At 38.6% G+C, this 27,618-nt stretch overlaps 1 protein-coding gene across 16 annotated transcripts in view; it reads left to right on the top strand.

Annotated features, from left to right (window-relative positions):
• CDC14B (cell division cycle 14B) overlaps window positions 1-27,618 on the top strand; it is a 107,930-nt gene that overhangs the window by 42,061 nt on the left and 38,251 nt on the right. For 5 of the 16 annotated variants that reach the window (XR_010945112.1, XM_067744847.1, XM_067744842.1 and 2 more), the window contains exons 1-5: window positions 2,112-2,364; window positions 3,705-3,795; window positions 4,348-4,423; window positions 6,772-6,864; window positions 26,101-26,177. Coding sequence is in view for 14 of the 16 variants with exons in the window: in XM_067744847.1 (XP_067600948.1) it covers window positions 2,304-2,364; window positions 3,705-3,795; window positions 4,348-4,423; window positions 6,772-6,864; window positions 26,101-26,177 (398 nt within the window). In the remaining 2 variants the exon portion in view is untranslated. Of the gene's footprint in view, window positions 1-2,109; window positions 2,365-3,704; window positions 3,796-4,347; window positions 4,424-6,771; window positions 6,865-26,100; window positions 26,178-27,618 lie in introns of those variants that run through there. The other 11 variants (XM_067744855.1, XM_067744852.1, XM_067744853.1 and 8 more) reach the window with 4 other exon arrangements.

The raw sequence follows: 27,618 nt of genomic DNA, 5'->3' as shown, positions 1-27,618 counted from the left end.
CCGCGTCCCCTGTATCAGTAGGCGGACTCTCAACCACTGTGCCACCAGGGAAGCCCTAATCACGAACTTTTAAGCAAAACGTAAAGAGACCTGTTTTCTAGCTTCAGGTTTCTAATAAATAGCTCTCATCCCAGCACTCTAGCCTCTGTTGTGGTTTATCACAATATGACTCTAACAATAGAATTTTGGGAATATATTGTGCAGAGATAATTGGACATAAAATATCAGTGATTCCTCCCCGACCTGTAATATATACAATATTTCCTAGGGAACTGAATTTCAGGTTTGGACTTGGAGGGAAAACCTCTCCCCATTTCCTTCCAGTTTTATTTGGGTTTGTTAAAAGAAACTGGATTTCAAGAGATGGTAGCAAGGAAGAGGTTACTAAGAAGTTCTGTTATTTAAATGTGTGCAAAGGACATTTTCCATATTGTCTTATACTACGTTTACTGAATGCTTCATATCTTGATGAAGAGTCAGCCTTGGGAAAACACTTTTAGCCCACAGGTTCACTTTTCAAAAGCTTCATAATTTTGAATAGGTAATATATGTTACAAAATTCAAAAGTTACAAAAACGAATAAATCTTTCTTACCCTTCCCTATATACAGATACTCAGTTTCCCCTTATAAAGGCAAACACCAGTTTCTTGTGTTTCCTTCCAGAGATATGCAAGATTTCGTATACAATCATATACATTTGTGTTTTAAATACCTATAAATCATCCAGCCTGTAAACACCTATAACGCTGTCCATCTTGGCAATCTTGCCCGTGTTCAATTTTCAGTCTTGGAAATTTCTGCCAAATTGCCCTTTGTTGCCCTTCATGGAGGTTGTCCCAGTTTATGTTCTAACCCACAGGCAGTGAGAGTACTCTGTTTCCCCACCTCACCAACACAGTGCCTTATCAAACTCCTTTCATTTTTGCCAGTCTGAAGGAACAGTAGTACCTTGTAGTTTAAATTTGCATTTTTGCAATAACATAAAATTGAAGTTGGGCATCTTCTTGAGATGTACTTGAAATATTTTTCCAGTTTATCCCTTGAATTTGTGTTTATTGCCATGAAGACCATTTAAAAAATGCTTATTAGTTTAACAGATTCTCATGGCTTTTAGATTTTGTTTCATTTAGAAAGGCAATCTTTATTAAAAAATAATTAATGGTTTTGTTTTTTTTACATTTAAAGTCTTTGATCTGGAAGTTTAAATAAGGGTAGTAGGTATGCAGCTTTACTTTTGAGGCAAAAATGTATATATTGTGATATATAATGTGTATATTGTATTGAGATGATAAATAAAGTGTAATTCTTGGGAAAGAGTTGTTACTGTATTGCTTGTTCGTTTTAAGGGAGAGTCATTGAAAATTTTTTTCACGATTATTAAAGTAACACTTTTCTGTAGGAAATTTAGAAGAATACAGGAGGGAATAAAAATCAACCATAATCCCACTACCATATTATATATAACAAAATTGGGACCGTACTCATACTGCAACTTATTTTTTTCTCACTTGATACTAACATAGGAACTTAGGTTTAGAAAATAAATTGTCGTTTACCATGGTGTCAGAATTTTTTTCAACCATCCTAATATTTTTCTGAGGCGAAATCTGAGGCCCTTAAAGGAATGAATGACCTCGGCTTTAGGCATACCTTTAAATTTTGAACAGTTTTAAAGTGCTGCATTTTAAATGAGACACCAGCACTCAGGCGAGCCCGACATTAAGCGGGTTTCGACTGCAGAGAGGACGGAGCTCCAGGCCGGCCGGGGTCCTCGAGCCTGGCCGCTGGCCTCTCAGCCCAGCCTGGCTGCAGTGCCCCCTGGTGGCGGAGGCAAGGGCGGCCAAGCACGAGGCTGACGGTCAGATCCACCGCTGAACCCTTCTCTTCCGAGAAATCCTTTTAGTCGCTTTGGGAGCCGCTTTCTTCGCATTTGCCTGTCTGAGCCTTTGCCGCACACGCCGACTTTGAGCGCAGAATTGCGCCGCTAGAGCGCCCTGGCGCTGCAGACGACCGCCAGGTGTCCCCGAGGCGGGGCGAAGCTCAGCCCCGGCGCCTGGGGCTGGTTTCCGCGCCCCGCTCCCTCGTTACCCCGTCTGGGGAGTTTGAGAAGTTTTGAACTTCCGGGTTGGCTCTCCCGGGCTTGCGGTGTGGTGGCCAGCCGAAGGGCGTCGCTGTGCCCAGTGTTTGGGCGTGTCCCTTTAAACTTTTTTGTTTTTTAAAGTTCGGGGGTGTAGTCACGGCCCTCCTCTCTCTGCGAGTTGCTCCCTGGCCACCCGGTCCTTCCCTCCGCCCCGCCGTCCAGATGCTGTGGATCATGAGCCTGAAGGGCGCAGGGACCCTTCTGGTGACCGAGGTGATCAAAGGTTAGTGTGGAGGGTGCGCCCTCGGGACACCCCCTATTTAGAGGGCATCGGGCAGTGCATGGGGGTCGAGGAGGCCCCCATTGATGACCAAGATGTGCCTTTAAGCTTCGGTGCCAGGGCCGATGCTGTCTCTTGGGAGTGGGTGGCCTCCTGGGACTCCTAGTCACCAGGCGTGGTCCTGCCTTGGGGCGAATCCGCACAGATGTGTGCAGTTCGGACCCTTGTGTCCTTACACCATGGCTGGTGGGCTCTCCACCTCAGGGAGCAAAATCCGTAGTCACTGCATGGGGATCAAGGGTCATTTTTGGTTGAAAAGGAGTCAGCCCCGTCATCCGTTTGGGTGTCTGTGGTTGCAGGACATTTAAGTTGAGGCGTTTATAGGGAAATAAATACAGCAATTGTGTGTACTGAATTGTTTAAATTACTATTATAAAAATTGTTTAAATTACTATTTGGGGAAAGGATGCCAGCTGGCATCCTTTGTTCCTTACTATTTTAAGGGCTGTACTTAATTTTGCCACAATTTGAATCTAAGTATTCTACTAGCACTATTACTAGTATTACTACTGCTAGGTATTAAGGATGACTTTGCTTCACCAAGGATTTTTAGGCAATTCCTTTTGGGGTGGGGCGGGAGAGGAAGGGTGGCGCCTCTGAACCTTACCCTGTTACCATTCTTGCTAAACCTCACAGCAGCCTAACTGCTTTTATGCAACGCAGGTTCATCTCATACTCATCCTGCAGAATACTCTCATTTGCCTCTGCTATAATGGTCCGATTGTAAAAATCATTACAAAAGTAGTGATTCCGAATCAAAAAATAAGTAGCGACCCCTAAGAACATTGGATAAACATGTGGTTTGTTTTGTGTGTTATAGCCGTAAACATTAATTTTGAAGCAATTTTGAAAGCGTTTTCTCTCTACTTAGAACATAGTTTCTTATTGAAATGACTTTTCAGGATGTCTTGAAAACATAGCGAAACATAGGGAAAGTCATCCAGGCTGGTGGTCTAGCTATCAAATGCATGCTGCCACTTACCGAAATTTCTTAGTCCAGGGTAAAGTTTTCCAGAAATCAAGCCGTATCGCTGTATGAAAAGTCATTTACCGCTGTTGAAACTTATATTAAAGGCAATTTCTCCTTTTTAAAAATTGCTTACTTATTATTACCCACCAAAATAGCCAGAACATTTTGAAGTTACTCACTGATAACCTTACCATCTGAAACATGCATGGGAAAAAAATAAAAATTTGACTTCATCTGAAAAGAGTTGCAACATGATATATGAAACGTTTTTTAATGATGTGAAGGAAGGAACATTACAATTTTTCCATTTCAGATCGCCTTTGTTTTGCCATTCTCTACAGCAGACCAAAGAGTTCATCAAATGTACATTATTTCAGCATAGATAATGAACTTGAATATGAAAAGTAAGTATTGCTTTTTCAAAGATTGTTAGTAACGTTTTTTTATTTTGAAGAATCTAAAGGTATGTTTATAAAATTGGAACATTACAAATCTGTTGACTGTTAGTTGCAGGATACTTTTTGCTTTAACCCTTGGTAATAAAATAGATCCTTAGGGAAAAAAATCAGAATGAAAGAACCTTCCTAAATTTAACAATTTACATTTGAAATTCTAACAGTTTACAGTATAATGAGATATAAACTAGAGTACTAAGATGTTGTGTTTTTGCCAGTGGAAAAAAATGTGTGGAAAAACAGCTTTTTTATTCAGAAAGTATTTTTTATTATTTGTTATTTGAGGTTAGATTTAGGCATTTTAACACTTGTCAGGTATTTTAATAGTCATCTTTTACCAGAGTATTTCTTCCATTAGTAAGGCAGTACCTTTAAGTTGTGTGACCTATAATAATTTGGTGTGTGCTTTCTTGCTTTATTTTGATGTTGTAGCTACAAAAAGGCATTTATATTCAAAGCATCTGGAATATACATACACATTTTTGTTTTTCATTTTTGCAGCTTCTACGCAGATTTTGGACCACTCAATCTAGCAATGGTTTACAGATATTGCTGCAAGATTAATAAGAAATTAAAGGTAAAGTATTCCTTACGGAAGATTTCACTTAAGTAATCATTGTTAGCCTGATCTTGCAGGGAGGAAGGGAAATCTGTTTTTAAAAAGGAAATGTCATGTTTTTCACTGGAGTGGTGTTTGAGACATACATGTGGTTTATTGTTTTATAAAGTCATAGTATATCTATTTGTTTTCCAGAGTTTTGATGAATGGCTTAAGTTTGGGTCATTTGGTTCTGGTTTGGATTGGTGATGCTCATATACTTGAAAAGCCAAAGTTCAGATGGTCAATAAAGTGAACCGCTTATTGTCTGAGCCAGTGGAACTGTAACCTAACAAGAGGAGCTGTCCTTCCTTTGGTCATTGTTCTTTCTGCCTTCACTTTGATAGGGAGTGTTAGGAAAACTAAGAGAAATTGGATTCATCTTACTTTATTTCATTATGCCTTGAATCTCGCATGATATCGTACTACTTGTGACTCTTCACTATGACCCTTTACGCCTATGATTAAGGAGCAGAGAAGCAAGGGCAGACAGCATACAGTCTTTAAGACTGTATCACTGAATTGTAAGAGTGTATTACTATTAGTTTGAACTTAGACCTTATTCATTTATTTTAAAAAACTCTGAATTGTTGGTCATGTACAATAAAAGGTGTTCATATACTGCTAGCAATTCTAAGAGTCACTGTGTATTCTCAAGTAGAAATACTGGATTTGGGGGGGCAGGTGCTTTTTAAAAAAAGTTTATTCAGCTGATTACTTATTAAACTACTACACAGAAATAAAATTCATTTTCAATTAAAAATTAAATTATACTAAAAATTTATGGGTGAGTAAGGCAGATCTATTTCCCCTTGAACATCAGACTTAAAATTCCACACCATAAATGCTAGAAGCATCTGTCAGAAGTTACTAATATGTAAAAAGGAAGTTGCAGCGTTGCTTTTTCTTTTTTCTATTAAATTTGTATTCACTAGAGATGTATACAGAGATGGAGACTCTTCTTTCTGGACTTTATTCCTCCCTGGAACAGGAATATAAGCATTTGTGGCCTTGGGTATTTATGTTCCCCCCATCCCGTTTTTCCAGTTGCCAGTGGCAGGTTTTTTGTTTCATACAGGGCTGAGAAGCTAAAAATAATTTCCTTTTCCCCTACTGGTGTTCCTTTACTTTAATTTTGAAAGTTTTTTGTTTGTTTTAAACATACTTGGCCATCCTTTTATCCTTTGGGTCAACCAAGAACATATTTGTCCTTTTTTCAAACTTTAAAAAAAAATTATTTACCAGAACAGCTTGCAGTGTTGACCATCCCACCTGACTGAAACTTAATCCCTATTCAATTAATAGAGGTAAAAGTGTGTTGAGAATTTCTATTAAGAGTGTCTTGTGTGTATGCTGCTTGAGGGCTGGTTGGGTTGTTGTTTTTCTTTAAATCAACTTGGATTTCTTACTCTGTGTAAACAACTAAAAGAAAATATGTAACATTCATCATTGAAATACCCAAACATTGGCTCACAGAAGCAAAAGAATACTGTGCTTATTCAACTGAATATATCCTGTTTCTTACCCTTACTTGAAATGTTGTCTACTCACATTTGTGAAGTACAGGTGAGGAAGAGCTAATAAATCATGTGTTCCTTTGGTTTTTAAATTCCATATCCTTTTTATTTTTAACTTTTTATTGAAGCACAATGTATATACAGAAATATGTATAGATCGTGAATATACAGCTCAATGCATTTTACAAACTGAATATACATGGATAGTCATCGGGATCATCAGAACAAGAACAGAACATTAGCAACACCCCAGAAGAGCCCACTTGTGCTCTCTTGGTTATCTCTGTACCACCCTCCTCACTCCACCCCTCCCTACCCCATTCACTATCCTGATTTCTAACAGAATGAATTATTTTTGCCCGTTCTTATACCCTTTGATGTTAATTTAAAGGTTTTGGGGAGAGATTAACAAAAAAAGTCAGACAGTAGGAAAAGGAAAGAAAAGGTCTCTCCTACTACCTTTTCCAGCTTTTTATGTATTCTTTCAGAGGTAGTCTATACTTAAAGTGTATCTGTTCATAGCTCCTGTCCTACCTTTTTAAAAAATTGAAGTGTAGTTGATTTATGATATCATATTAGTTTCAGGTTTCTCCTCTCCCACCCTTTAATTGTACATTTGTTCTACTCCAAGGGTATGTCTTCTATGGGAAGGTACATGGTATTTTTGGGTATCAAAGTTTATCTTTTTAAGTCTTGCTAATATGAATGCTTCAACATTATGAGGTTTGGAATTTATTTTAATCACAAAATAAAGTTTTAGAAAACTTGAAATTAGAAAGGAAATACTAACAGCTGTTTATCTTTATGCAGTCCATTACAATGATGAGGAAGAAAATTATTCATTTTACTGGCCCTGATCAGAGAAAACAGGCAAATGCTGCTTTCCTTGTTGGATGTTATATGGTAAGTATTTAACTACTTTTCTAACGTATTAGTGAAAATACATACAACAGTGGTACTTTAAATTTGTGGTTGAAATTTTGAAATTACTTTTTCTTAGACATCTTGATTTCTTTCCAGAAAGAACATGTTTTGCTTTATAAAAATTGACCAACTGGGAAAGGCTATGGAGGGGGGAAGGGGTATGTGGGAGATCTCTGTACCTTATACTCGGTTTTGCTGTTCTGAACCTAAAACTGCTCTAAAAAAGTCTATTTTTAAAAAAATTGACCAACTAGTGTGAAAACCTTTTTATGTGTTACGGCACTTAAGGTTAGAAAATAATGCCCCAAATCTGTGTTTTTATTAACTCATGATCCATTTAGTAAAGTTGTGAAGGTGGAATCAGGACCAATAATTGATTTAAAACAAAAACAAAAAACATCAAAAGTGTATCACATGAGGTAAGAGTGCTGTATAATTTGAATACAGGCAATGTTTTCCTAAATAAGGTGTGATTCTAAACACACCAAAACATGCCATAAGGACATGGCATGTCGGTACTGTAGGAAAATGGGTAACATACTGTGTAGATTACATACAACATTGAGTGGTTGGTCTTTTTGGGTCATTGGAAGTATGCTTTGGAATAGCCAGTATTTCATGAGTTATGAATTTCATTTATTTGTAAACATCATGGAAAGTGGTTATTTAGAGGCAGATTTTATCTAGTGCCTGCATTCATCTTCAGGAGTACCTAAGTAACAGGTTTTCCTGCATAAGCTAAGAGGTCCTCCAGAGTGGTGGTCCTCATGTTTTTGGTGGTGTGGAAGCTAGCTGTTCTACTCAGTGGAGAAGAATATCGAGTAGTTATTCCAGATAAAAAAGGATTGGTGGGCTTCCCTGGTGGCGCAATGGTTGGGAGTCCGACTGCCGATTCAGGGAACACGGTTTCGTGCCCCGGTCCGGGAGGATCCCACATGCCGCGGAGCGGCTGGGCCCTGTGAGCCATGGCCGCTGGGCCTGCACCTCCGGAGCCTGTGCTCCGCAACAGGAGAGGCCACGGCAGTGAGAGGCCCGAGTACCGCAAAAAAAAAAAAAAAAAAAAAAAAAAAGGATTGGTGTTGGAGTTCTTGAGGTAAGTTCTTGTCCCAGGTTGCTACTTGGTTCTGTCATGCTTTCTTTTAAAATTTTCTGACATGTAGTTTGAACGTCTGGAATTTACAATGATAAGACCAAAATTTGGTGGTACTAGTTGAAATTGCACCTCAAAGTTGGGTAGTTTCCTTTTCTACGTTTAAGGTATATCATTAACAATGACTAAGGCCTTTTTGGGTTTTGTTTTTATATTTGTGCTCACAAAAGTAACTGAGAGAAATGTTTCTGAGATAACTAAGTTTTATTATCATCTCTGTATGAAACACAGGTTGTAGATTATATCTCTTAAAAATTGATTTTTTTTTTAAGCTTACCCAGATAAGGACTTTTGTTTGTTTTTTGGCTTTTGTCATCTCTCCTGATGTTTATTGTACTTAGCAGCAAAAATCCTGAGGGGGGAGGGTGGGTGGAAAGAGCCTCTGCAGGGTCCCAAGAAAAAGAATGGAGAAGGTAGCTGTTTTCACTGGGGTAATTGGTCCCATTACTTGGCCAGTCACTGGGGAGAGGAATGCCATGGATTAGAGTAAACTGTGACAGCTTTACAGGAAAAGGGACACAGCCAGAATTCTTGGTGTTCATAAAGTATTAAAGGGAACCGTGGAGAAATGGCCCTGGTGTAACAGTAAAAGTCATTACACTGCCCAGGAGAAAATCTGGATGGCTGAAGCAGTTCCACTTAAGAGAATGTTCTCCTGATCAGAGCACACAGAGCTTGCCTGGGCTGCACTGGAGTCAGTCATTTGTCTTTCTTTGTTAGATGAGATGTCCCTAAAACGGTGGGGTCTTGAGTAGCCAGATATGGTAAGTTCAGTGTGAAAGAACCCCTTAGAGGGTAGCTGTGGGCATCATGCAAACCAAGCATTGTCTTAGAAACAAAACACTTGATAATTTTAGAGAAAAGAAATCTCTCTTTTTAGATCTTGTTGCTGTTGTTTTTTTATAGCTAGTGAAAAAGCAGTAACCCCTTGGCACACTGATTGAAAATGTGTTAGCATGCTTGTTCCTAGTTTGGTGTTGGCCTTTTGACTTTGTTTATGGTTGTGTTTTGGCATGCAGAAGTTTATTTTTCTACAGTTAATATATTTTACATTTAGAAATCCTTCCAGGATTTTACACTCCCAGGTCAGCACTGATTTGATTGGTTAGGAAAGTGCCAGGTAAGCGATTTGGACTCAAGGAATGAACTTGAGCTCATTCCTCTGTTCAGTTAGAAGCCAGGTTGGCAGGAGGTTTACAGCTCTTGGCTGTAGTAAATGTCTTTGCACCATGACTGGCTGGCTAAAGTAGGAGCTTGGAGCTGTAATGATGCTAGGTGGGGAAACGGGAGAAAAACTTCTAAGAAGAGGAGGTTTATTAATAGGAGGAAAGGAGTGTCAAGACGTGATATGGATACCCCAAAAGATTAAACATCAAAAGTAAGTAAGTAGTGTTGGTTTAATCTGGTTGAAGTCTATTGGATCATCTGATTAAAGATTTGTAGAGATGAGTGAGCATTCTCCCAAAATTGATCTTCAGGCCTGATGACCTTTTCTGGAGTTGTTTGAGGAATTTGGGAGATAATAAGTCTTTTTAATGACTGACTTAGAGGATGGTGTGGTAATATTAAAACAAAAACAAAGTCTGGAGGAAGTACAGACAGGATGGAAGTATTCCAAATGGACTGATTCTATTTAAAAGGACTGACTCTGTCCTTTTAAACTCTGGGCCTCTGAAAGGAATCATTCTCCCTTCATTCTTGTGTACTGAAAAGGACCTAATAGGGGATGTGGAGAGAGTGAGAGAATAAAGTGTTAGTAATTATATTTATTATTTTACCTTAAAAACAGAAGAGGTTAGGCTTTATAAATACTTAAAATACTCAAATACTTAAAATAGGATTGACATGCCCATACTTTTCAAATACATTGTATTTCTAAATATTACAGTTTATGTGGCCTGGCAAATGGATTTGCCAACTATCTGAAATGGTAGATTCTTGGGTAACAAATTAGGGTGCAACTAAAAATCTTTTTGTACCACTCACCATAAAAGAGTTGAGGGACATAAAAGATAACTGGATTTTTTTTTTTTTTAACAAAAAGGTAAGTGAACCATATCATTTTACAAAATAATGTTTGCTACCCTGTTGTGATAAGTCAGTGGCTGTTTCCTAGCCAGATTTTGGGGTGGCGGTACTTAACCTGTCATTTCAAGTAAAGGTGAAATTCTAAGTGGCAAAGTAAGTGCTTTTCAAAACAAATTCACGATTGAGAGTGTATTTCTAAAATAAAAGTTTGAAACTTGGTCATTTTGCTATAAAAAAATGTCATGTGCAAAACCCATATTTGTACCCTTGAGAAATTTAGAAAAACTTCCTTTAAAAAATACTTTTATATTTATTTATAGAAGTAGGATACATTCACCAGTATAATTTTATCACCTGATTTTTTTAGTTAGTGATCTGTTCTTTCACTTTAGTACATGTTTTATCATCTTTATACCCAGATTGTATTCGTCTTTCTCAGTTGATCCAAAGTGTCCAAACCAATATTTCATCCAGGACCACACACTGCATGTGATGGTAGTGTCCTTAATCTCTCTCACACATGGTCCTTTTTTTGCTAACACTGATTTTTATAAAGAGGCCAGACCTATTTTCTTGTAGAAAGTTCCACCGTTTGAATTTCTCTGGTTTCTTCTTTGTGGTATTTTTTAACTTGTTTCTCCATTCTTTGTATTTCTTGTGAACTGGAAGTTTTACCTATAGGCTTGCGCATTAGTAGTGTATGTTGTATCCCCTAAGAAGACATGTAATACCTAAATTACCATTAGTGGTGCTAAAAACGGCACCACTGGATTAGGTGCCAACCATCAAAGCCCTTCAATATATTGTTTTCTCCTTATGATTTAAGCATTCTGTGTGGTGTTATTTTGGAACTGTTTGTATATTCAGTTCCCCATCAACCGTGCATGTTGGTGTTTTAAACAACAATTGATCATTCTTGCCTGAATCAATAATTTTATTAGGGTTTCAGTATAACGTTTTTCTAATTATTTCATTCCTCCTTCACTTATTAGCTGGCTTACTTTTATGGAAATTGAGCTTTCCCTCATTCAGTTGGGGCTCTTTCGTTACCCTGAAACGAATTTTCCTACCGAGAAGGCAGAAAGAGTGGCCGTTTCCCTTTAATCACCAGTTTTTGAAGTATTACATGAATAGCCACAAAACAAAATTTTAAAACCTTATTTAAAGTCATTTAAATAATGTTTCATTGGGTTTTGAACTCACTTGCTAAACATTTTAAAAATGTGCAACACTTTCCCAACACCTGATTAGCATTTGGGAAGTTGGACATTTACTAACCAAATGCACATCATTGCTGAATGGGATTAAAAAAGTAAGTGTAATCATTCCTGCATTTGCATTTACGTATCATGGTAATGTATCTTTTTTAGTTACAGCAGCCATTAAAATCAAGAATTGAAATAGCTGAACTTACAACTAGACTTTCATTTATTTTTATATATTTATTTTATTTTTGGCTGCTTTGGGTCTTCGTTGCTGTGTGCGGGCTTCCTCTAGTTGCGGCGAGTGGGGGCTACTCTTCGTTGCTGTGAGCGGGCTTCTCATTGCAGTGGGTTCTCTTGCAGAGCACGGGCTCTAGGCACGCAGGCTTCAGTAGTTGTGGCTCACAGGCTCCAGAGCACAGGCTCAGTAGTTGTGGTGACAGGCTTAGTTGCTCCGCGGCATGTGGCATCTTCCCGGACCAGGGATTGAACCCGTGTCCCCTGCATTGGCAGGTGGATTCTTAACCACTGCGCCAGTAGGTGCAAACATTAATACCTACTTGCGAACAGTTATTTGGAAGAGGCCATTGTATAGGGGATGAAGTTTAGGTTCAGATTGAGCTAGCTTTTAATTTCAGTTTGGTAGACTCTCTGGCACAAATTAAGCATTTACTAGACGTCATTCTCTTTCTCTTTTTTTGGTTCTGTCTACCATTATTACACCTTAAATCTGCTTTTTATATTAAAAAACAAGAAAGTTACCATTGTATCTTACTGATTATCAACTTTGGTTACATCTTACTGCCCCAGCATTTATATTTTCCTATAGATACATAGTACTTAGTTCTTCTATAGGTTAAATGTACTTTTGAGGGCTTGCCTGGGAAATTAACCATTGTTTCTAACAGTTTTCTGTGGTTAAAGCATCCTGAGTGTAAAATAAATGACACAAGCAAACTGTTGGTACATAATTTGAAAATTTGCCCTCCTATAATGTTCAGTAGATTACTTTGGTAGAGCTAATTGTGGTAACATAGATTCCCTGTTTAAAATGTATCACTGTATTATATTTTTATTTTAAGCAATTTTTATAGCCTTCAGAATGGTTTACCTTGTAAACACTTATACTAAAAACTGTGATACTAATTAAATTCTAGGAATATATTAACTCAGCAATCTGAGTAGAATCCTAAATTGCATTGAATTTGAGATTGCTTCAACAGTCGTAATAAGAGCTCAGGGGCTTCATTTGTTACTTAACGATGATCTTTTGAACCTGTTTCCCATTTTTCTTAATGATTTAATTATTTTGGACTCAGAGTACTCAGTGCTGGGTTAAGGTAGCTACAGGGTGAAGGCATTAGACAAGAACTTAAGACAAGGAATGCTGAGGGGAGAGGATCTGGAAGCAGTGGGTGGGAATCCAGTTCAGCAAATAGCAGTCTAGACAGGGCAACAGAGACTGGAAGACAGAACCCGGTGGGATGGCCAAAGTCTTTGTAAACACCCATCCCTGGGCAAACACCCTTCCTGGGTACCTGTGAAAGGCAGAGCAAACAGCAACCAGGCAGAGGTAAATAGCAACCAGACACCAGGCAGTGTGAGGTGCACCAGAGCCACAGAAAGGGGCCAGCATGTCCCTGTGCCATAGGAAAAGGCCCTGTGGTGGAGGCAGCTGGCTGTCGTCCCCATCATTCATCAAACTTTACTTCCCTTTTCACCTTGCTGAGCATATCTGATATTTCAGCTGCCTGTGAGACTTGCTAGGGGCTAACAAGTCTTGGGAAAGAGTAAAGAGAAATGGACCCTCTGACCATTTATGATCTTTGATTGCAGATCTGTTAAGTTCTGTGTAATTTTGGATCCTATTCTTGTTTCAGTACTTCTTTTACACAGTGTGGTTTCTTATCTTTAAATAAGGTTTGAGCAGTAGGCCCTCTTCCATCAATAACAAGCAGTGTGATCTTGGGTGAGCAGTTAACACCAGAGGTTAGAAAGTAGTAGCCTGCCAGCTTTATATAACTCAGAGTATTTATAATTAGTAGTTTGTTTTTGCCAATGTTTACAAATGAGGTGCCTTTATTTTAAATATTCAAGATTTTTGCTTTGTCTTAAAAAAGTCCCTGCCACTCACATAGAATATATCCATGTGTGCTTATACCCAAGGCCAATTCCCTCACATTTATTAGTCTGGCCTTGGTAAAGATGTGTTTGCTACTCTAGAGTTCCAGTTTCCTTTTATCTAAATTGAGCATCATTATACCAGCATACTATACATACAAATAAAAGTAATTTGAGAAGTTAAAACTATTGAAATATAAGGCCATCTGAATTGTTTAGAGAGATTTATGCTTTTTTTTTCTTACTGGTATTTGTGCAGGAGCTGTGAGAGTGATTTTATCTTATTTACTTACTTTATCACATAAAATTGCTTATTATATATAATCTTTTCCCTGTTCACCTTTTTTATTCAGCAGTTGAATCTTTAAGCCTGTTTCCAATTTGCATAGATTCATGAAAATTCTATGTTAATCTGGATAGAGTGATTTTTTTTAAAAAAGATCAATCAAGTTCTTGGCATTGGGATGACTGTGTCATCTGGCTGATGTGAAAATAATTAAATATGGGAAACGTTGTGACATTTCTCCATGAAGAATAATTGAAAATAGTTTACTGAAGTGAGAGAGTGGCATGGACATATATACACTACCAAACGTAAAATAGGTAGCTAGTGGGAAGCAGCCACATAGCACAGGGATATCAGCTCCGTGCTTTGTGACCACCTAGAGGGGTGGGATGGGGGGTGTGTGACGGAGGGAGACGCAAGAGGGAAGAGATATGGGAACATATGTGTATGTATAACTGATTCACTTTGTTATAAAGCAGAAACTAACACACCATTGTAAAGCAATTATACTCCAATAAAGATGTTAAAAAATAAAAATTCTGAAAATTCTGTCAAAAAACTAGTTTACTGGTTTATTGGGTTGGAATTTAAATATCCTTTGTTATACTTAACTCTGAGATATGATGACTTGTGTAATTTTTTTTTTTAATTAATTTATTATTTTTGGCTGTGTTGGGTCTTCATTTCTGTGCGAGGGCTTTCTCTAGTTGCGGCGAGTGGGGGCCACTCTTCATCGCGATGCGCGGGCCTCTCACTACCGTGGCCTCTCTTGTTGCGGAACAGGCTCCAGACGCGCAGGCTCAGTAGTTGTGGCTCACGGGCCCAGGTGCTCCGCGGCATGTGGGATCTTCCCAGACCAGGGCTCGAACCCGTGTCCCCTGCATTGGCAGGCAGATTCTCAACCACTGCGCCACCGGGGAAGCCCGACTTGTGTAATTTTTTAAAAACATTTTTACTGGAGTATAATTGCTTTACAATGTTGTGTTGCTTTCTGCTGTATAACAAAGTGAATCAGCTATATGTATACATATATCCCCATATCTCCTCCCTCCCACCTGCCCCATGCCACCCCTCTAGGTGGTAACAAAGCACTGAGCTAATTTCTCTGTGCCATGCAGCTGCTTCCCACTAGCTAGCTATTTTACATTTGGTAGTGTATGTATGTCAATGCCACTCTCTCACTTCGTCCCAGCTTACCCTTCCCCCTCCGCATGTCCTCAAGTCCATTCTCCATATCTGCATCTTTATTCCTGTCCTGCCCCTAGGTTGATCAGAACTTTTTTTTTTTTAAGATTCCATATATATGTGTTAGCATACGGTATTTATTTTTCTCTTTCTGACTTACTTCACTCTGTATGACACACTCTACGTCCATCCACCTCACTACAAATAATTCAGTTTCGTTTCTTTTTATGTCTGAGTAATATTCCATTGTATATATGTGCCACATCTTCTTCAGCCATTCATCTGTCGATGACACTTAGGTTGCTTCCATGTCCTGTCTATTTTAAATAGAGCTGCAATGAGCATTGTGGTACATGACTCTATCTGAATTATGGTTTTCTCAGGGTTTATGCCCAGTAGTGGGATTGCTGGGTTGTATGGTAGTTCTGTTTTTAGTATTTTAAGGAACCTCCATACTGTTCTCCATAGTGGCTGTATCAATTTACATTCCGACCAACAGTGCAAGAGGGTTCCCTTTTCTCCACACCCTCTCCAGCATTTATTGTTTGTAGATTTTTTGATGATGGCCATTCTGACCCATGTGAGGTGATACCGCACTGTAGTTTTAATTTGCATTTCTCTAATGATTAGTGATGTTGAGCATCTTAATAGATGTGCCTCTTGGCCATCCGTACGTCTTCTTTGGAGAAATGTCTATTTAGGTCTTCCGGCCACTTTTTAATTGGGTTGTTCGTTTTTTTGATATTGAGCTGCATGAGCTGTTTATATATTTTGGAGATTAATCCTTTGTCAGTTGCTTTGTTTGCAAATACTTTCTCCCATTCTGAGGGCCATCTTTTTGTCTTATGGTTTCCTTAGCTATGCAAAGGTTTTAAGTTTTATTAGGTCCCATTTGTTTATTTTTGTTTTTATTTCCATTTCTCTAGGAGGTGCGTCAAAAAATATCTTGCTGTGATTTATGTGATAGAGTGTTCTGCCTATGTTTTCCTCTAAGAGTTTTATAGTGTTTGGCCGTATTACATTTAGGTCTTTAATCCATTTTGAGTTTAGTTTTGTGTATTGTGTTAGGAAGTGTTCTAATTTCAGTCTTTTACATGTAGCTGTCCAGTTTTCCCAGCACCACTTATTGAAGAGGCTCTCTTTTCTCCATTGTATAGTCTTGCCTCCTTTATCAAAGATAAGATGACCATATGTGCATGGGTTTATCTCTGGGCTTTCTTTCCTGTTCCATTAATCTATATTTCTGGTTTTGTGCCAGTACCATACTGTCTTGATTACTGTAGCTTTGTAGTATAGTCTGAAGTCAGGGAGTCTGATTCCTCCAGCTCTGTTTTTCTTTCTCAAGATTGCTTTGGCTATTCGGGGTCTTTTGTGTTTCCATGCAAATTGTGAAATTTTTTGTTCTTGTTCTGTGAAAAATGCCATTGGTAGTTTGACAGGGATTGCACTGAATCTGTAGTTTGCTTTGAGAAGTACAGTCATTTTCACAATATTGATTCTTCCAATCCAAGAACATGGTATATCTCTCCATCTGTTTCAATCATATTAAATGTCTTTCATAGTGTCTTATAGTTTTCTGCATACAGCTCTTTTGTCTCCTTAGGTAGGTTTATTCCTAGATATTTTATTATTTTTGTTTCAGTGGTAAATGGAAGTGTTTCCTTAATTTCTCTTTCAGATTTTTCATCATTAATATATAGGAACGCAAGAGATTTCTGTGCATTGATTTTGTATCCTGGTACTTTACCAAATTCATTGAATAGCTCTAGTAGTTTTCTGGTAGCATCTTTTGGATTCTCTATGTATAATATCATGTCGTCTGCAAACAGTGACAGTTTTACTTCTTCTTTTCTGATTTGGATTCCTTTTATTTCTTTTGCTTCTCTGATTGCTGTGGCTAGAACTTCCGGAATAGTGGTGAGAGTGGGCATCTGTGTCTCGTTCCTGATATTAGGGGTAATGGTTTCAGTTTTTCACCATTGAGAACAATGTTGGCAGTGGGTTTGTCATATATGGCCTTTATTATGTTGAGGTAAGTTCCCTCTATGTCTACTTTCTGGAGGGTTTTTATCATAAATGGGTGTTGAATTTTGTCAAGCTTTTTCTGCATCTATAGAGATTATTGTATGGTTTTTATCCTTCAGTATGTTAATATGGTGTATCACATTGATTGATTTGCATATATTGAAGAATCCTTGCATTCCTGGGATAAACCCCCTTGATCATGGTGTATGATCCTTCTAATGTGCTGTTGGATTCTGTTTGCTAGTGTTTTGTTGAGGATTTTTGTATCTGTGTTCATCAGTGATATTGGCCTGTAGTTTTCTTTTTTTGTGACATCTTTGTCTGGTTTTGGTATCAGGGTGATGGTGGCCTTGTAGAATGAGTTTGGGAGTATCCTCCCTCTGCTATATTTTGGAAGTGTTTGAGAAGGATAGGTGTTAGCTCTTCTCTGAATGTTTGATAGAATTCACCTGTGAAGCCGTCTGGTCCTGGGCTCTGTTTGTTGGAAAATTTTTAAACACAGTTTCAATTTTAGTGCTTGTGATTTGTCTGTTTATATTTTCTATTTCTTCCTGGTTCAGTCTCACAAGGTTGTGCTTTTCTAAAGGTTGTGCTTTTCTAAGAATTTGTCCATTTTATTGGCATATGGTTGCTTGTAGGAGTCTCTCATGATCCTTTGTATTTCTGCAGTGTCAGATGTTACTTCTCCCTTTTCATTTCCAATTCTGTTGATTTGAGTCTTCTCCCTTTTTTCTTGATGAGTCTGGCTACTGGCTAATCAGTTTTGTTTACCTTCTCAAAGAACCGGCTTTTAGTTTTATTGATCTTTGCTATTGTTTCCTTCATTTCTTTTTCATTTATTTCTGATCTGATTTTTATGATTTCTTTCCTTCTGCTAAATTTGGGGGTTTTTTTTGTTCTTCTTTCTCTAGTTGCTTTACGTGTAAGATTAGGTTGTTTATTTGAGATTTTTCTTGTTTTTTTGTGGTAGGATTGTATTGCTATAAACTTCCCTCTTAGAACTGCTTTTACTGCATCCCATAGGTTTTGGGTCATCGTGTTTTCATTGTCATTTATTTCTAGGTATTTTTGGATTTCCTCTTTGATTTCTTCAGTGATCTCTTGGTTATTTAGTAGCGTATTGTCTAGCCTCCATATGTTTGTATTTTTTACAGTGTTTTTCCTGTACTTGATATCTAGTCTCATAGTGTTGTGGTCAGAAAAGATACTTGATACAATTTCAGTTTTCTTAAATTTACCAAGGCTTGATTTGTGACCCAAGATATGATCTATTCTGGAGAATGTTCCATGAGCACTTGAGAAGAAAGTGTATTCTGTTGTTTTTGGATGGAATGTCCTATAAATATCACTTAAGTCCATCTTGTCTAGTGTGTCATTTAAAGCTTGTGTTTCCTTATTTATTTTCATTTTGGATGATCTGTCCATTGGTGAAAGTGGGGTGTTAAAGTCTCCTACTATGATTGTGTTACTGTCGATTTCCCCTTTTATGCCTGTTAGTATTTGCCTTATGTATTGAGGTGCTCCTATGTTGGGTGCATAAATATTTACAATTGTTATATCTTCTTGGATTGATCCCTTGATCATTAGGTAGTGTCCTTCTTTGTCTCTTGTAATAGTCTTTATTTTAAAGTCTATTTTGTCTGATATGAGAATTGCTACTCCAGCTTTCTTTTGATTTCCATTTGTATGGAGTATCTTTTTCCATCCCCTCTCTTTCAGTATGTATGTATCTCTAGGTCTGAAGTGGGTCTCCTGTAGACAGCATATATACGGGTCTTGTTTTTGTATCCATTCAGCCAGTCTATGTCTTTTGGTTGGAGCATTTAATCCATTTACATTTAAGGTAATTATCGATATGTATGTTCCTATTACCATTTTCTTAATTGTTTTGGGTTTGTTATTGTAGGTCTTTTCCTTCTCTTGTGTTTCCTGCCTAGAGAAGTTCCTTTAGCATTTGTTGTAAAGCTGGTTTGGGGGTGCTGAATTGTCTTAGCTTTTGCTTGTCTGTAAAGGTTTTAATTTCTCCTTCGAATCTGAATGAGATCCTTGCTGGGTAGAGTAATCTTGGTTATAGGTTTTTCCCTTTCATCACTTTAAATATGTCCTGACACTCCCTTCTGGCTTGCAGAGTTTCTACTGAAAGATCAGCTGTTAACCTTGTGGGGATTCCCTTGTATGTTATTTGTTGCTTTTAATATTTTTTCTTTGTATTTAATTTTTGATAATTTGACTAATATGTGTCTTGGCGTGTTTCTCCTTGGATTTATCCTGTACGGGACTCTCTGTGCCTCCTGGACTTGATTGACTATTTCCTTTCCCATGTTAGGGAAGTTTTCAACTATAATCTCTTCAAATATTTTCTCAGACCCTTTCTTTTTCTCTTCTTCTGGGACCCCTATCATTCGAATGTTGGTGCATTTAATGTTGTCCCAGAGGTCTGTGAGACTGTCCTCAATTTTTTTCATTCTTTTTTCTTTTTTCTGCTCTGCGGTAGTTATTTTCACTATTTTATCTTCCAGGTCACTTATCCGTTCTTCTGCCTCAGCTATTCTGCTATTGATTCCTTCTAGAGAATTTTTATTTCATTTATTGTGTTGTTCATCATTGTTTGTTTGCTCTTTACTTCTTCTAGGTCCTTGTTAAACGTTTCTTGTATTTTCTCCATTGTATTTCCAAGATTTTGGATCATCTTTACTATAATTACTCTGAATTCTTCTTCAGGTAGACTGCCTATTTCCTCTTCATTTGTTTGGTCTGGTGGGTTTTTATGTTGCGCCTTCATCTGCTGCATATTTCTCTGTGTTCTCAATTTGCTTAACATACTGTGTTTGGGGTCTCCTTTTTGCAGGCTGCAGGTTCATAGTTCCTCTTGTTTTTGGTGTCTGCCCCCAGTGGGTGAGGTTGGTTCAATGGGTTGTGTAGACTTCCTGGTGGAGGGGACTGGTGTCTATATTCTGGTGGGTGGGGCTGGATCTTGTCTTTCTGGTGGGCAGGGCTGTGTCCAGTGGTGTGTTTTGGGGTATCTGTGTACTTAGTATGATTTTAGGCAGCCTCCTTGCTAATGGATGGGGTTGTGTTCCTGTTTTGCTTGTTATTTGGCATGGGGCGTCCAACACTGGAGCTTGCTGGCCATTGGATGGAGCTGGGTCTTAGCGTTGAGACAGAGTTGTCTGGGAGAGTTCTCGCTGATTGATATTATGTGGGGCCAGGAATTCTCTGGTGGTCCAGTATCCTGAATTTGGCTCTCTCACCTCAGAGGCTTGGGCCTGACACATAGGCCAGAGCACCAAGACCTTGTCAGCCATACGTCTCAGAAGAAAAGGGAGAAAAAAGGAAAGAAAAAAATAATTAAAAAATAAATAAAATTATGAAAGTAAAAAAAATTAAACAAATAAAAATGTAAAAGTAATTTTTAAAAAAAGAGAGCATCCACACCAATAAGCAAATCCACCAATGATAAGAAGCGCTAAAATCTGTACTAATATATACGTAAAAATCAGAAAGAAGTCAGTCGCAGACAGCATACCCCAGTTGCACCCAAAGTCCACCGCCTCAATTTTGGGATGATTCGTTGTCTGTTCAGGTATTCCACAGATGCAGGGTACCTCAAGTTGATTGTGGGGATTTAATCCACTGCTCCTGATGCTGCATGGAGAGATTTCCCTTTCTCTTCTTTGTTCGCACAGCTCCTGGGGCTCAGCTTTGGTTTTGGCCCCATGTCTGCGTGTAGGTTGCCCTAAGGCTTCTGTTCCCACCCAGACAGGGTGGGATTGAAGCAGCGGCTGATTAGGGAGCTCTGGCTCACTCATGCCGGGGGAGGGAGGGGTATGGTAGTTATAACTGGAATGCAGGGCGAGCCTGTGGCGGCAGAGGCCAGAGTGATGTTGCAACAGCCTGAGGTGTGCCGTGTGTTCTCCTGGGGAAGTTGTCCCTGGATCACAGGACCCTGGCAGTGGCGGGCTGCACAGGCTCCGGGTCGGGGTGGGGTGGGGGGGCATGTGGATAGTGACCCGTGCTTGCACACAGGATTCTTGGTGGCCTCAGCAGCAGCGTTAGCATTTCATGCCCGTCTCTGGGGTCCGAGCTGATATTTGTGGCTCGTGCCCATCTCTGGAGCTCGTTTAGGCAGTGCCCTGCCTACTGTGGGCAGACAGGGAAGGAATCCCCTCTCCTTGCGCACCCCGAAGCAATGGTCTCTTGCCTCTTAGTCAGTTCCAGACTTTCTTCTGGACTCCCTCATGGCTAGCTGTGGCGCACTAGCCCCCTTCAGGCTGTGTTCATGCAGCCAACCCCAGTCCTCTCCCTGGGGTGTGACCTCTGAAGCCCGAGCCTCAGCTCCCAGCCCCCACCCGCCCCGGTGGGTGAGCAGACATGCTTCAGGCTGGTGAGTGCTGGTCGGCACCAATCCTCTGTGTGGGTATCTCTCCGCTTTGCCCTCTGCACCCCTGTTGCTATGCTGTCTGTCCTTCTAGGCTCCAAAGCTTCCCCCCAGCCCACCCCCGTCTCCACCAGTGAAGTGGCTTCCCAGTGTGTGGAAACTTTTCCTCCTTCACAGCTCCCTCCCAGAGGTGCAGGTCCTGTCCCTATTCTTTTGTCTCTGTTTTTTCTTTTGCCCTACCCAGGTACGTGGGGAGTTTCTTGCCTTTTGGGAAGTCTGAGGTCTTCTGCCAGTGTTCAGTTGGTGTTCTGTAGGAGTTGTTTCATATGTAGATGTATTTTTGATGTATTTGTGGAGAGGAAGGTGATCTCCATGTCTTACTCGTCCAACATCTTGAAGGTCCCCCTCAATGTTTTGGTTTTTTAAACTCTACCACAGGCTTCTCTAAGTACATAGATTAAACTTCAAAATGTTCTGTGGGAGAATAGAAATGAGAAGTACATGTCTAAATAACTGGGCTTTATTATTTTGAGACCTGAATTGTCAAGATTAAAACTATACATGATCAAGTTGTGATCTTTTTGTTTCAGTCCACTAATTTATCCATTGCTACTTGAGGCTCTCCTAGGTTTTGAAACATTGATCAGCAATTCAAGATCAGAAGTTTTCACAGGGCTGGGTTAGGCAGATGGTAACTTTTTAAATGGGGGCAGTGGAATTCTAATGGCTGCAATATTGTTCAGCAAAAAAACAAAACAAACAAAAAACCCCACAAAAAACAAAACCAAGAAAGTTTGTGTCATGACTTTGAAAAGCACTACCAACTTCCTAAGTATTTTCTATCCCAGTATTTTATTTTTCCTGTGAGATTGCCTTTTGCTCCTTCAGAGAGATTCCTTACCCTGGAGAGAGACAGCAGGTTCTCCTTACTCATGTTTCCTAAGCCACGGGGCTTCCTTACTTTTACATCTCTGCACTTGTCACATTTTTAAAAACTTTATCTACTTTCAACAAACTGAAATGATCAATTGCTCACTCTTTACTGTGTTACTTGCTGTATTATCTATTGCTGCCTTACAGATTACACCAACACTTAGTGACTTCAAACAACAATTAATGTTCTCTGAAACAGTTTCTGTGGGGAAGGTATTTGAGATTGGCTAACTTGGGGGGGTCTGCTTCTGGATCTGGCTGGGCTGCAGTCATCTGAAGGCTTGACTAGGGCTGGAGGGTCCACTGCTCAAATGGCCCATTCACATGCCCAGCAAGTTTGCACTGGTTGTTGGCAAGGAGCCTCAGTTCCTCACCACGTGGGCTGCGCTCACAAAACAAGAACCTGATTTTCTTGGAGTGAGGAGTCCTAAAGAAAGCAAGGCAAAAGCCACAACGTCCTTGTGATCTAGCTTCAGGTGTCACACTCTACCATTAATGCAGTATCCTATTGTTTACACAATGGTGACCTAGTCATTGAGGGTGGAAATACCAGAAGATGAGCATCGTTGGGGCTGTCTTGGAAGCTGGCTACCACAGCTATTTAGTATCTCTCTTGTTCATCTCTTGTTGTTTTCTATTTTTGGACAGCAATGTGCAGTTAGAGTGGCCATTCTATATATATAGCTTTTCATGAAAATACACTAAAAAAATTTGAGAAGCACATAGCTTCCAAGTTGCTGGGATCACACGGATACATCATAAAATCTCATTGATTTAGAGTTTACTAATTTGAGAACTAATATAGGAGCCATTTTAAGGATTCTTCTCAAGTAACAAATTTATAATAATTTTAATGGGGAAGGGCTTTTGACTAGAGAAGATGAGTGGGTGTAAAATTAAGAATTATAGATTGTTAGCAGACATTTCTTTGATTGTTATATGTCTTAGTCCTTTTGGGCTGCTATAACAAAATACCAGAGGCTTATAAACTACAGAAGTTTATCTCTCACAGTTCTGGAGCCTGGGAGTCCAAGATCAGGGTGACAGCATGGTCCAGTGAGGGCTGTCACATGGTGGAAGGGCCTAGGGATCTCTCTGGAGTCCCTTTTATAAGACACTAATCCCATTCACGAGGGTTTCACTCTAATGGCTGTCTCCCAAAGGCCCCATCTCCTACTACCATCACTTTTGGGAGGTTAGGATTTCAACATATGAATTTTGGATGGGACAGAAACATTTGGACCATAGCATCATGTAAAAAACTTATTCTGAATCTGTAAATTTCCTTCAACTTATTACATTGTACCTAAAATCTCTACGTATAAGCATTCCCCAGTTGGGTTTAAAGGTTATGTTTTTTAAAAGTTCATCACTAGGAATATAGGTTTTGTTTCTCCATAGGAAAAAATGTTACATTTTTCTTGGGTTCTTTGAACTGAATTTGTATTCCAAGGCTAACCCACAATTATTTAATGTATTAGAGACTATTTCTGTTTTGAAAGTTAGAAGGAAATAATACCATTGCAATTTTAGTAATTAAAGAAACCAAGAAACTGCAATCTTGAGTTGGAGGAATTATCTTTCACCTGGTGCTTAAGAAAAAGTTTATATAATTTGAGAGAATTTCGTATTAGAAATTTAGGGAAAATCTGAATGAGGTTTCTGGATTTCATTTAATTAATTTATTTAAGTTATGTATGTATATACGTACATCAGTGAATCAAATCCTATTCTTACCCTCATTGGCCTCAAGGTATTTTTTTATTTGGTTTTGTTTTGTGTTTTTGTTGTTGTTTTTTAGAGGAAATTTTTTGGAGGAGTCCTGCTAGGAAGACCTAAAATAGAATGGAGAAATGAAAAGGCTTTCCTAAAGTTATTCATTAAGTCTTAGAAGAGAAAGGAAGCAGGTTGGAGACTAGAAGAGAAGGAGTAAATGTAGAGAACGGGGCGGGGGGGCACTAGATTTAAAAGACTTTTTAGTTTTTCTTAAAGGAACTGGTATGCTCTATTTCCAAATAAATAGTAAGACAATAGAAAGTCAATTGATAGATTGATCCTTAAAAGATCTAAATAAGTAATATATAGATAAATATAATGTTGAGTGCAATTATAGATGATTTTGATTAGTTAATTCATGATACATTACAACCTTCTCTGAGTCAGTAATATTGTACTTTGAAAATTTGTTTGATACTAGGTAAGAAGGCATTCTTTTGTTCTTGGGATTGATTGTTCTTTGAGGGTTTGTATGCTGCTATAGATAAATGTTAGAAGATTCTGTATAGTTAATTATAGTTCTGTATTATTAGAGTAAATGGGATAAAATCATTTTCAGAAACAGGGTAAACATTTCCATTTATGAGTCTTAAAACAAAATTGGTAAAATGCCCTCTGGAAGCTGACTTGTTTTAAGATATATCCTTCTCTAAGTTTCAAAGATTCGTGCTGGTCTTTGATTTTTATAATTTTTCTTAATCCAATGATATATTTGTATTAACTTTTTATCAATTATTTTAAAATTTCCTATTATAAGTAGATTTAAGTTCAATGAATTAAGGATCGAATCTGAGTCCATATAAAAGGTATTGGGTTGGCCAAAAAGTTCATTTGGTTGTTCCGTAAGATGGGATGGAAAAGCTGAATGAACTTTTTGGCCAACCCAATATGAATCTGGAGTTACAATGAAACATAAGACATGGGTTCTTACTTCAGAATTTTGTTGAAGAAACAGCTCATTTATATAAATTTAAGTAATGGAGATAAAAAGTTTGTAATTAAATTTTTTAGTTATTTATTTTTACTGGTCAAAATTTAAAGTGTATTTTCTCCCAAAGTAAGCTTAAGAATTGAATTGAATTTGGGTAATAATACGTGTGCCAAATCTAATGCTTGTGGCCTCTCTCACCCCTTGCCTTCATGTATGGGTGGAAAATGTCCTGCCAGAAGATTCTGAGTTGGAAAAAGATGTGCCTTCGGATAGAGTGAGGGTCAGAAAGTCCGAGGCAAACTTAATTGGGGCTGGGGGATGACTTATTTAGGGGGATGACTTATTTAGAGGGATGCCAGTGGACATTCTCAAGCTCCAAGTTTCTAGAACAGGTTGCTTGTGAGGAAGAGGGAGGGGGAGAAGAGAATGAGACCAGTAAAATACTTCTGCAATACTGGAAGTGAGAAGACAGTGGCACAACATCTATGAACTGTTGAGAGAAAAGGACTGCAGAGCTGAAACCATATACATAGTCCAGTGTCAGGGCAGAAAACAAGATACTTTGGAACTACAGAAAGGTCCACCAGCTGTGGACCTCAAATGCTGAAGAACCCACTTGAAGTATTCTACCAGATAAAAATGGAAGCATAACGTAGTTCTGAAGATAAAAGAAGCAAATGACAATAGTAAACAAATGAAGTTTTATAGGAAACCCGTACAATATTGTACGTTGTTAAATCTAAATGGATGGAGTTAATAAAAATGTTTGTCCTGATTCTATGTTGCTCTCATCCTCCCCCCAGTCCCAGTCCCAGTCCATCCCCTATCCCCATCTCCCACACACTTCTTTACTATCATTTCGATGTATTTTTAGAAAGGACATGAGGTCAAAGCATGTGCTCAGTCTAACATCTTGATTTAGACAATCTGTTCTTGAAATGCTCTACTTCTTACCACAAAAGGCTGTTGTAGGAAGTTGCTGGTCAGGGCTCTGCAAGCAGCAGAAACCAGCTGTGACAGCAGATTTAAACAAAAGGGGAATTCACTGACTGGGTAGTGGGCAACTCATAGGATTCTTGGGAAGGCTAGAGAATCAGGCTCAGTTGATTGGCTAAAGATTGTACAAAGCTTACTTCTCAGTAACAGTACTATATCTTTATTTAGAAGTAAATTGTCTTTTTCTTCTCTCTTCAAATGTAGGTTATATATTTGGGGAAAACTCCAGAAGAAGCATATAGAATATTAATGTTTGGAGATACATCCTATATTCCTTTCAGGTAAATATAAGAATGTTATGGTAGATTCATTTAATCAGGCCCTTGCCAGAAATATCTTGGTGTAGTTGTTTCTGAAAAAAGAAGACCTCATAAATAGTTATTTTGAGGTGGGTGCAAATAACACCATAGATCTAGGTTACTCAACAGTGATGCTATTGACATTTTGTCGGGGGGTGGTTGTCCTGTGTACTGCAGGATGTTTGACAGCATCACTGGCCTCTGCCCACTAGATGTCAGTAACACCTTCACCCCAGAAAATTAACTGTGAAAGCCAAAAATGTCTCCAGACATTGCCAGATGTCTGTGGTGGTGCTAGGGGTAGTGGTGGTGAATCGCTCCGACATGAGAAGTCAGAACCACTCTCACTGATGGAAACTGTGCTTTGTAATCAGATGAGAATCCTGGAGTTATAGTATGACAAACTACCGTTTTCCAGTACTGCGGAGTTTTGGTCCTAAGGAGTTAAGAAATAAGTTTTTCCCAATAATCAGGAGTTACTTCTGGGGCAGAAACGAACCCCCTTTTCCTAGGGACACAGCCAGCAGAAATAGTGGGTAAGGTTGCTAATATAGCACCACTACTTGAAAAACCAAAACGGCTGTGTCATAGAGGTGGTAGATAAGTAATGTCTTTATATAAGTTAATGACATCCTCATCCTTATGTCAAAGTTACCAGGTGATTGTGTTGAAGATACTTTGGAAAAAAAAAAAAACCAAAAACTTGTGTTTTTTTTTCTTTTTTTAAAAATCAAATGAAGTTCTAAAAGTTGCTCTTCCTGTTTATCAAAACACTTGACTTAGCTGTATAATTAAATACTTGTATGGTGCTTAAGTATAATAAGTGTGTGAAGTGATTTTACTGATTGCATACTGTATTGAGAATTTCAAATATTGCATTATTCTTCCGCCTGCAAATTAGTTAAACTTAGTTTTAGAATTGTTGCGTATACCTCAAATGCCTGATTTTGAAGACGTGGGCTTGCCTTTAAAGGGGAGGTTATGAACCTGACTTAATTGTGGACAAGTTTTGGGGTGAGTGTTCCTAACCTTATGCAGAATCTGTCTCCTTCGTAAATAACTCTGTAGGACTGTCCATGGATGTACTCCATGAATTCGAGATTTTTGTTAGGATAGTCTGCAGAGTTCAGTTATGTATTGCACTAAAGACTGCATGTATATTAGTGATTTAGCCAATTAGAAGAATTGCTTTGGACCCTGTATCACTCTGCCTTTCTTCCTAGCTCAGAGATCATCTTAAGTATTCTTTGTGGTGGGTAGGAAGGGATGAAGGTTATTTTCTAAACTGGAGAGTGCTCCATTTTTCTTCTCAACTTATAACAGCAACCGTATACTTCCTTCAGAAGAAGTGATTGTGTTTGTGGTCCCTGAGTCATAGGCACATTGCTGTAGTGATAATTTTGTTCTGCAGAACTCTTCTTTT

Source organism: Pseudorca crassidens, chromosome 7 (genome assembly GCF_039906515.1).
Source record: "Pseudorca crassidens isolate mPseCra1 chromosome 7, mPseCra1.hap1, whole genome shotgun sequence".
Lineage (NCBI taxonomy): Eukaryota > Metazoa > Chordata > Mammalia > Artiodactyla > Delphinidae > Pseudorca > Pseudorca crassidens.
Note: the sequence above shows the minus strand (reverse complement) of the source record. Positions and strands in the feature narration are given on the sequence as shown.